Genomic DNA, 11,796 nt, shown 5'->3' on the forward strand with positions numbered 1-11,796 from the left:
TATAAGTAACTACTCAGGATTAAGTTGAAAGCATTTGGTAAGATAAGAGCTGTACATACACACAGTTCCTGGACCATGGTGAACCTCCTGTAAATGTTGTTATTGTTATTCTTGCCTCCTCAGTCATCTTACAAGTGAGAAGTAATGGCCTGTGTGTGGCTTAGAGACACTGATCTTGACACTTGTCTTGGTGCCAACTCCCTGACGTGAGTTTTCGTCCCAATGAAGGCAGGGTGGCTGCTGCAGCGAGTGTGAATGTGCCTGACAAGATGAAGAGCCGAATCCCCGTGGTGCTCCTGGCCTGTGGCTCCTTCAACCCCATCACCAACATGCACCTGCGCTTGTTTGAGGTGGCCAGAGACCACCTTCATCAAACAGGTCAGTCCCGGGGCCCAGGTCCAATGGAAGAACTGGTGGGTTGGGCCTCTTGGGGCTTTGCTGGCTGCTGTCATCATCCCCATTATTAAAACTGTTCAGTTTATTCATTCACAGCATAACTGGTGACATACATTTCCTCCATCATATTCAGAGGGCTAACACCCCTTAGCCGTGTGACATGTGTACAAGTCATATCCCTGGCCATAGAGTTGAAATGCACCTCAGGATCCACTACCTCCCTGTCCACTTCACATTGACCGTTAATGCTAAAAAGACAACTGGGCACGTTATAGAACCTGTGTCTCAATCAGGGCATCCTTCCTGGGGCTCCAGGAAGCATTACCCACACAGCCAGATGAATAGGTAGCATGTACATTTGAGAACTCCTGCTACTCTTCAGTGGGTAAACAAACATTCTATAATGGGGATTCTGACACATTCTCCTTTGAAAGAATAGATCTTAGACAATTACAAATTAACAGACTTGTATATAGGGCATTTCTAATACAGATGGCATGGCTTTGCCAGAAATATTTAATCAGCTGGAAATATTTAATCTGGAAATGTTCCATCTCCTTGACTCTCCATTTCATTATTAAGAGAGTAAAGTGGCATTTGTAATCTGCATGATTATTTCTAAAGAATATAAGTCATTTATTTGTTGATGTCAGATACATATGAAAGTTTTATTCATTACGTATTTATGTATATCTTATGTATCCATATATGTATTTTGTATTTTTGCATTGCTCAAAAATGTTTACTGTTTTTAAACCAAAATCAATTTCTATTTACTTTTAACATAGAAAAAAATATTTGAGTAACATGTAAATCATTTCTTCAGAGAAATTACTTACAAATATTAGTTTATTTTAAAGAAATGTCTTTGTTTACAAAACATTTTTTAATTTCTCAAAAAGTTAAGTATTTATTTTTAGTAAATAAATAGCTCTGACATAGGAATAAAAAATCCAAACAGTTAACTTAAAACTGGTCACTGAGCATTAGTAAGCCATATACCAAAGAAGAAATATAAATGGACAGTGAACTTGAGAAAAGCTGCTCAATGTCACTAATAATCAGTGAAAATGCAAATAAAAATATAAACACCACAAGGTAATAAGCACCATGAGGGCAGCTACCGTGACTGCTTGAACACCACAGAATTGCCACCGTCTGTCACTAGGCTTATAGCTGGTGCTCCATAAATATCCGTTGTGGTAGTAAATAGTTCTAGCCAATGAGATAGGCAAAGATTAAAGATTAAAGATTGTCAAAATTCAGTGCTGGCAGGATAGGGAGGGAAACAAACACTCATGTATTGGTAATGATGGGAAATGATAAAACATTTTTGGAGGGCAACTTGGTTTTCCTTAGAAAAAAGGAACTGAAGTCTACATACACGTCCATAATGAGGAGAAAAATCAATCAGTGGAAGTCGAACCAGAACTGATGCAGATGTTAGAATTAGCAGACTAGGACATTAAAGATTACAATAGTTATGTGACATATGTTCAAAAATTAAGTAGAGACATGGAAAATATTAAAAGGACTCAAATATCTAGACATGAAAACTACAGTAGGTGAGATGAAAAATAAACTGGATAGGATTTACAGCAGATTAGACACTGCAGAAGAAAAGGTTAGTGAACTTGAAGCTATAACAGTCTATCCAAACTGAAATAATCCAAAATGAAACATAAAGAGAAAAAAGAATTTTTAAAAATAAAGAAAAGAATATTGGTGAGATATGAGATCATTTAAATCATCTTAATATACTTGTAACTGAACTCCTAGAAGGAAAAGAAACAAAGAACAGAAAAAATATTTGAAGAAGTAATCACTGAAGTGTTTTCAAATTTGATGAAAACAGATTTAATCAAGTAGCTCAACAAACCCCACGCACAAGAAACATGAAGAAAACAACGCCAAGGTATATGATAATAAGGTTTCTCAAAACCAATAATAAAGAGAAAATCTTAAAGGCAGCTACAGAAGAACAAATAAAGAAGGTAGCAGATTTCTTGTTTCTTAATTCAGCAAAAGGGAATTCAGTGGTACAGATCTTTAAAGTACTGAAAGAAAAAAAACGTGTCAATCTAGGATTCTATATCTGGCAAGAATATCTTTCAAAAACAAAGGCAAAGTAAAGACATTTGCAGATCTACAAAAGCTGAATGATTTCACCACCAGCAAACCTGCACCACAAGAAATACCAAAGTCCTTTAGGCAGAAGGAAGATGATACCAAATGGAAAAATGTATCTACACAAAGGAATACAGAGCATTGATAACCACATGGTCAATTATATATGTTTTTATATTATTTAAATTTCTTTAAAAGATAATTGATCATTTAAACAAAAATAACAATATATTGTGGGGTTTATAACATATGTAGAAGTAAAATATATGACAGCGGTATCAAAAAGACTGGGAGAGGAAAAATAGAAGAATACTACTGTAAGGTTTTTATGCTATACGTGAAGTGTTATAATATCACTTAAAGGTAGACTGTGATAAGTTAAAGATATATATTATAAACCCTAATGCAACCACTAAAATAAAAAAGCAAACAGTTATAACTCATAAGCTTTCAGTGGAGGTAAAACAGAATGAGAATATACTCAGTTAATCTAAGAAGGAAGAAAAAGGGGAACGGGGGACCAAAGAATAGATAGGACAAATAGAAAGCAAATAACAAAATGATAGACTTAAACCTAATCATATCAATAATCACTTTAAATATAAATAGTCTAACAACTTCTGCTAAAAGGCAGGCATTGTCAGATTGGATAAAATAAGCAGGACCCAACTACAATTATTTGATGCCTACCAGAAACATACCAAATATAAAGACACAATTAGGTTCAAAGTAAATGAATAGACAACTATCCCATGCAAACACTAATTAAAAGAAAGCTGAAATAGCTCTAGTGTCAGAGAAAGGAGATTTCAGAGGTAAGAATATTAACAGGAATAAAGGAAGTCATTTCATAATTATAAAGAGGTCAGTTCTTTGAGAGGAAATAATAGTCCTAAACCTTTTTAAAATGTAATAATAGAATATCAAAATACATAAGAATAAAAACGTATAGAACAGCAAGGAGAAATAGACAAATCCACAATTACAGTCTGATATTTTAAGTCTCTTCTCACTAATTGATAGAATAAATATGCAGAAAATTATTAAGGATATAGAAGACTTGAACAACACTATCAACCAGTTCAACTTAGTTGACTTTCATAGACCACTAACCAAACATCAATAGAATACACTTTCCTTTCAAGGGCACGGAGAACATTTACCAAGATAGACTATATTCTGGGCCATAAAAGAAGCTTCAATAAATGTATAAGGCTTGAAATCCTACAAAATGTGTTCTCTGACCACAATGGAATTACATGAGAAATCAATGATAGAAAGATTTCTGGAAGATTCCCCAAATATCAAAATGGAATAACACACTTCTAAAAAACCCATGTGTCACAAAGGAAATCAAGATGGAAATGAGAAAATATTTTGAACTGAATGAAAATTAAAGTCGAATATATTCAAAAATTTGGGTATGTCACTAAAGCAATACTTAGGGGGAATTGTAGCACTGACTAAACACTATATTAGAAAAAAAAGAAAGGTTTTAAATCAATGACTTCAGCTATATTAAGAAATTAGGTATAGAGGAACAAACGAAAAACAAAATAAGCATAAGAAAGGAAATAACGAAGAACAGAGCAGACATCAGTTAAAGAGAAAACAGAAACACTTTACAGAAAATCAGTTGAACCCATAATTGTTTCTTTGAGAAAATCAATAAAAGTTATAAACCTCTAGCCATACTAACAGTAAAATAAAGAGGAAAGACATAAATTACTATTATCAGGAATGAGAGAGGTGACATAACTATAGATTTTGAAAACTTATATAGAAAATATAAGGGAATATTATAAACAACTTTATGCCTACAAATTTGATCATTTTAAAAATTGGAATAGACAAGCGCCTCAAAAGACATGCTACGAAAGCTCATTCAAAAATAGATTTTTTTAAATGAGAAGAAACAAGTAACCTAAATAGCTTTATACCAACAAAAGAGGTTTAATTTGTGATTTAAAAAACATCCCACAAAGGTTCCTGGGAAGATGACAGAGTAGGAAGCCACAGGAATCTGTCTCCCCACCTAAACAATAATTGCACCAACAGAATCTGTCTGATGTAACCATTTTGGAATACTGAAGTCTGTTGAAGACGGACTACGTCCAGCGGAAGACATGGACAGATAAAGTGCAGTTAAGTTTAGTCAACTTCAGCTCTTAGCTCAGTAAGAGCTACCCCTCCCCCACCCCCAGCCACATGGCAGGCAGCTGTGCCCATGTTCCTGGAACAGCCTGCACACAGCTTGTGGGAGCCAGTGTGGGGAAAAGGGCCTCTGTCTTCCGAATATTGGGGATCTGTGCTCTGATCTCTGGTTACCGCCTCTGATTACTGATGTGCAGACGGAGGTGGCCAGCCATTGTTGCGTCTCCTCTCATTGTTGCAAGCCCCTCCCTCTCTGGCTGAAGTAATTTCCAGGGGATTTAAACAATCAGCACGCTTTCCCCTCCCCTCCTTTTCCTCTTTTTCCCCTTTTGGGAGCCAGACATTAAAGACTAGGACATTCAAAATTAACTGCATATATGGGAAAAATTAGAAAGTGACCACACATGCCTGGGGAAAGTCTGAAAAAAGACTGAGAAGACTTTAACTTTATACTTTGGGCTGATCCTCAGCACAAAGACAGCCTACAACCGTCAAAAGAAAAATAAGTAATAACAACAACCAAAAATATCAAACCCTGGGGAAGGAGAATAATCTGATTTCCAGAGTTACCACATCATTAGAGTCAAATGTTGTTTTCAACCAAAAAAATCAGAAGACATATAAAGAAACAGGAATGTGTGGCCCATTCAAAGGGAAAAAAAAATAAATAAACAAAAATCACCCTTGAAAAAGACCTGATGGCAGACCTACTAGACAAAGACTTTAAAACAGCTGTCTTAAAGATACTCAGATAACTAAAGGAAGATGTGGAGAAAGTCAAGAAACCATCTATGAATGAAATGAAAATATCAGTAAAGGGATAGAAAACCTAAAAAGAAACCAAAAAGGAATTCTGGAGATGAAAGATATAAGAATGGAAATGAAAAGTTCACCAGAGAGATTCAAAGGCATATTTGAGCAGGCAGAAAAAAAGAATTAGCAAATGTGAAGATAGGACAATGGAAATTATCAAGTCTGAGGAACAGAAAGAAAAAAGATTAAAGAAAAGTGAACAGAGCCCAAGCGACCTATGGGACACCATAAGGTGGACGTTGTGAGAGTCCAAGAAGGAAAAGAGAAAGAAAGGGGCAGAGAGAATATTTGAAGAAATAATGGCTGAAACGTCCCAAATTTGATGAAAGATATAAATACAAACATCCAAGAAGCCCAACCAACTTCAAGTAAGATGAACTCAAAGAGATCCACACTAAGACACATTATAATCAAACTTTCGAAAACCAAAGACATAGATAATCCTTGAAAGCAGCAAGAGAAGCAAATCGTCACCTACAAGGGATCCTCCATTAGATTTTCAGCAGATTTCTCATCAGAATCTTTGGAGGCCAGAAAGCAGTGTACTGATATATTCAAAGGGCTGGAAGAAAGCTGTCAACTAAGAATCCCATATCTGGGGAATTCCCCAGTGATCCAGCGGTTAGGACTCTGCTTTTCCACTGCCAAGGATGCGGGTTCAATCCCTGGTCAGGGGACTAAGATCCCACAAGCTGCGCTACGTGGCCAAAAAAAAAAAAAGGAATCCCATATCTTGCAAAACTATCCTTCAAAAGTGAGAGGAAGATTAAGACATTCCTGGATAAAAAAAAGCTGAGGGAATTTGTTACCACTACACCTGCAAGAAATGCTCAGGGAGTCCTGCAGGTGAAATGAAGGGACCCAAGACGGTAACTCAAATTTGTATGGAGAAATAAAGATCTCAATAAAGGTAAATACATGGGAAATTATAAAAGCTAGTAACAATGGTTTGTAACTGTACTTTTTATTTTCTACACAATTTAAGAGATTAATACACTTAAAGAAAAAAAAAACTTGGTCTAAAACAAGCCAGTATTATTGTAACTTTGGTTTGTAACTTCAAGTCTGGCTTTCTACATAATTTAAGAGATTAATTCATTTAAAAGAATTACTAGTTTGGGGCACACAATGTATGAAGATGTAATTTTCTGACATCAGCAACCAAAAGGGGTGGGGACAGAGCATTAAAAGAGCAGAGATTTTGTAATCATTGAAGTTAAGCAGGTATAAATTCAAATTAGAGTGTTATAACTTTTGGATGTTAAATGTAATCCATGGTAACCAGAAATAAAATAGGTATAGAATACACAAGAGAAAATGAGAAAGAAATTTAAACATTTCACTACCAAAAAATCAACTAAAAGGTAGTAATGCAGGAAATGAGGGACAAAAATATATAAGGCATATAGAAAACAAATAGCACTATGACAGAAATAAGTCCCTCCTTATCAGTAATTACCCTAACTGTAAATGTATTAAACTCTCCAATCAGAAGATGAGGAACAAAATAAGGATGTCCATTCTTATCACTTCTATTCAACATTGTACTGGAGGTTCTAGCCAAAACAATAGGCAAGAAAAAGAAATAAAAGTCATCTAGACTGGAATAGGAAAAAAAAAATGTTTGTAGATGACATAATCATCTATGGAGAAAATACATAGAAATCTATAAAAAAGCTCCTAGAACTCATAGGTGAGTTTAGTAATGTTGCTAGATATGAGACCAATACATAAAAATCATTGCATTTCTATATACAAGCAGCAAAGAATCATAAATTAAAATTTTAAAATAATACCATTTACAATAGCATAAAAAAAGAAATAGGGATAAATCTGGCAAAAGTGTGCAAGATCCATATGCTAAAAACTACAAAACATTTTTGAGATAAATTTAATACAACCTAGTTAAAATGGAGAGATATGCCTTGTTTTATGGGTTGGAGGACTCAACAGTGTTAAGATTTCAGTTCTCTCCAAATTTACTTATAGGTTCAAATCAATCCCAATAAGCTTTTTGGTAAAAATTGATAAGCTAATTCTAAAATTCATATGGAAATGCAAATGATCCAGGATAGCCAAAGTAATTTTGAAAAAAAAAAAAGGAACGAAGTTGGAAGATTGACACTATCTGATTTCAAGACTAATTATAAAGTTACAGTACTTGTTACAGTGTGGTATTGGTGTGAAAATAGTTAAATAGATCAATGAAACAGAATAGTGAGCATGAAATTTGACCTCCCCCCCCTTACACAGATAGCTGAGTTTTGACAAAGTTGCAAAGGGCAATTCAGAAGAGAAAGGATACTCTTTTCAAAAAATGGTATGGAACAATTGAATATCCATATGTTCCCCCCAAAAAATAACACTCAACCCGAAGCTTGCACCATATACAAAAACTAACTCAAAATAGATCATAAACTTTAATGTAAAGCATAAAACTATGAAATTTCTAGAAGAAAACAGGAGAAAATCTTTGTGACCTTAGGTTAAAGATTTCTTAGATAAGACACTACCAAAAGCGTGATCCAAGATAGGAAAAAAAAAAAAAAGACAAATTAGATTTCATCAAAATTAAAAGCTTCTCCTCTTCAAAAGACACTGAGAGAATAAAAGACAAGCCATAGCCTGGGAGAAAGGATTTGCAAAGCATAGATCTGTTAAAGGACTTTTATCCAGAATGTATAAGGACACCTCAATACAGTCATTTTTTTAAAAAAACAAATAACCCAGTAAAAATTGGAGGAACTATTTGAAAAGACTCTTCACCAAAGAAATTATATAGATGGCAAATAAGCACACAGAAAGATGCTTAATTGCATACAGGAAATGCAGAATAAGACCACAATGAGATACCCCTGCACCCCTATTAGAACAGCTAAAATTAATAAGACCAGTCATACCAACTATGGGCAAAGATGTGGAGTAACTGGACTTCTCATACACTACTGGAAGGAATGTGAATAGTTCAAGCGCTGTGGAAAGCAGCTTGTCAATCTCTTACAAGTCAAAAATAAAATGGCCTTATCTCTTAGAAAAAAAAAAAAAGTATATATCCATAGTCTAACAATTCCACTTCACAAAATTTATCCTAAGGCAAGTAGGTGGGGGAAACAAAGAATATTTCTATTTGGGAGAAAGTAGGAATGTATTCCCTATATGTCTTAAAGTAGTGTGTGGAATCATGTTCTTTTCAGGGTGTATAGCATCTACTTGGCTTGGTATAAACATCTGCTTGACTCTTAGCCACTAAGCGGCTTTTCCCAGCAACCCTGACTCATCAGAAATGCCCCTGTTGTCTTCGCTCTGAGGTTTTTCAGGGCAGGGCCTGTACTCTGCTTTGTGCAATGTGCTGTTTCCCAGGCAGGTACATCTGTACACTGTACTGGGGACTTTGGACACTTCATGTACTTGCAGACTCTCATTTAGCACATGGTCAGGCTCTAGCATGGCTCAGCGAGGTGTCAGAGAATATTCCTCATCCTTAAAGCTCACGATAACCACAGAATGCATGAATAATTAATCATATGGATACAGTATATCTTTATATTGCATATGATTTCTGTAACTTAAAGTATTAATAGGTAGAGGGGCCTCACATATGACCTCGAGCATCTTCTTGCCTTTATTCTCAGTCATTCTTGCATAGAAAGTACCTGGTCATTTTTGAAAGTCCAGAATGGATTCTGCCGCCTGTGTCTTTGTGTGTTATACAGCAGGTTGACATCTTTCAACGTTCCACAGATACCTACTGCATCTTCTTCATGCCAGGCACTGTTGCTGGAAATAGAATCGATTAAATTGCATCTCCTGCCCAAGAGGGATGCACAATGTAGGTGATGAGAGACACATGGTAGCAAGTGATCGTGGCACTAGATGCAAAGGAGAGACATCTCTCACCTGGCGGTTGGGGAAAGCTTTTCAGAAGAGACGACACCCAAGGCTTCAAGAACGTGAAAGACTTAGCCAAGCATAGTTTAGAGGGCATTATGGGCAGAGAAAGCAGCACTGGTAAAACACAGAGGTGGAAGAGAATCACGTTCCAGCACATGGGAGAGAAATGAGGCTGGAGGTAGGGAGAACCAGGTCATGGAGAGGGGTGCGTGGTGAGATTTCCCTTGTCTGCACAGCTTGGCTTCCTCTCCCCCTACCCACAGCCCCAGTGGCTGGCTGTAGCCTCCCATGCCAGCAGAGCTGTGCATCAAGCCATCACCCGACCGCTCATTTCTCCGGGGACAAATATTTAAACAGGGCCTTTTCTCTCAATCAGAATCAGCTCACAATTAAGGCTGGATGAATATCTGGCCTCACAGCTGACTTTCTCTTTTCATAAAGAAAATGAAATCTCCGTTCTGTTGGTGTATTTTCACTAAAGCAACTCACAATTTTAATTCGATATTACACTCATATAAATTGAACTAAACAAGCTGAAGCAATTTGTGTAGCACGTTTGAGGAGAAATTAATAGTTCATTCCTAGTTTGCTGCAGTAGCTCTAATTACTTTGTTGTTTTGAGCCCTTTCCCCTTTTTCAAACTGCAACTGTCCTTCCTTCCTTTTTCTCCTGAAGCAACAGCAAAACCTTAAAAACTGACAGAGGCACTATAATACATCACAACATTTTACTGTCTTTAGTCCTGTGGTACCACACCCCCTTGTAGTAAGAAACAATTATACATTGGATGAAAACTTAGGTCTGAAGATTTTCGTTGTTAATACCCTGACAAAAAGTCATACATGCTCAAAGGATGAAATGTTGAGCCAGCTATTTTTTTATACTCCTTTACTTGAAAGAATGTTGGGGAATATGATAAGGGCTGGTAGGAATGTGTGATATCTGTGGATTTTCTGTATTTTATAGTGTTGTCGTCTAATCATAGGCGCTTTCTTGCCTTGCACTGTGTGCTGTGTGGGGAACTCGCAAAGAAGATTCTCAAAGCCTTGATGGATGAATTTGTGTCGTGGGTGTGGGTGGTTTTTAAAAGTTCATTTGGGAGTTTTATTCTTAGTTTGCTGATTTTTGACAGAAATGACTCAGCCCAGCATATGACTAATCAATAGCATCCGTCATACCTAAAGCTTTCTTTGGATTAAGAATCTGAGCCGGCATTTCTCTTAAGATGTTGGATGTATTCCCAGTTGTAAGTAGTTGTTTTCCCAACATGTAGTCGCAAACTTACTAACGAAGGTTGAATTAAATTTAAATCCTGTTTTCTGTTACATAGACAGTTTGTTATTTCTAGTCAGCATGATTTGGCCATTGGCCTATATTTCAACAACAATCCACTTGTATTTCTTTTTTAAAATCAGGTTTTCTGTCAGCTTCATTAATACTTCTTCATTTAATGATTATTTAGCACCTGTTCATTTTACATATTTAACAAACACAGACCATCCTTACTATTTGTCAGGTAGTGTTCTGAGTACATTACATTTAAACAAAGGTCATTGAATCTTCCTAACAACCCTATGAGGTGGATGCTGTCACTCTCCCTATTTTACACATGGGGAAGCTGAAGCTCAGAGAAGTTGAGTGACTTGCCTGACATCACACACAGGGTAGAGCCAGTCTGCCCTGCAGTCTGTGCTTGTAGCCACCATGCCGTGTTGCCTCCATTCACTCAACAAACTTCTTGTTGAGCACCTGTCTGTGCTGGAAACTGTGCTAGAAGCAGAGGCAACAAAAGTGAGCCCTGTGCCCCTGGGCGAGTGCCTTGGTCAGTTTAGGCTGCTATAAGCAAAAATGCCATAGACTGGGTGGCTTGTAAGCAAGAGAAATTTATTTCTCACAGTCTGGAGGCTGGAAGTCTGAGATCAGGGTGCCAGCATGGTTAGTTTGTGGCAAGAGCTCTCTTCAGAGTTGCAGTCTCCGACTTCTCATCATGTCCTCACGTGGAGGAGAGCAGAGAGAGGAAGCAAGCTCTCTCGTGACTCTTATAAGGTCACAAATCCTATTCATGAGGGCCCCACCCTCATGACCCTGACTAATCCCAATTACCTCCCAAAGGCCCCATCTCTTAATACCATCACATCAGGGAGTAGAGTCTCAACATATGAATTTGGGGGGGGACACGAGTATTCAGTCTGTAACAAGGAAGCAGACGTTAATCAGATCTCACAGAGGTAAAGTTACTCGGGCGACACATGCCTCTGAGGGGAGTTCCCTCAGGGTGAACAGTGAGGCAACTTGACAGAGGCAGGGAATCCAGGGAAAGTGTTTCTGAAAATGTTAAGGACTGAGCTGGAGAAGAATAGTGAGGCACATTTTTGGTTGAAAGTGAGGTTGGCCTGGGTCAGGGGATGCAGGGAA

General features: G+C 37.0%; 1 protein-coding gene across 1 annotated transcript in view; it reads left to right on the top strand.

Annotated features, from left to right (window-relative positions):
• The first annotated feature begins 269 nt into the window (after window positions 1-269).
• Window positions 270-11,796, top strand: part of NMNAT3 (nicotinamide nucleotide adenylyltransferase 3) — a 66,636-nt gene continuing 55,109 nt past the window's right edge. The window contains exon 1 of the mRNA XM_007446974.1: window positions 270-378. Within this exon, the coding sequence (XP_007447036.1) occupies window positions 270-378 (109 nt within the window). The remainder of the gene's footprint in view (window positions 379-11,796) is intronic.

Source organism: Lipotes vexillifer, unplaced genomic scaffold (genome assembly GCF_000442215.2).
Source record: "Lipotes vexillifer unplaced genomic scaffold, Lipotes_vexillifer_v1.1 scaffold40, whole genome shotgun sequence".
Taxonomy (NCBI): domain Eukaryota; kingdom Metazoa; phylum Chordata; class Mammalia; order Artiodactyla; family Lipotidae; genus Lipotes; species Lipotes vexillifer.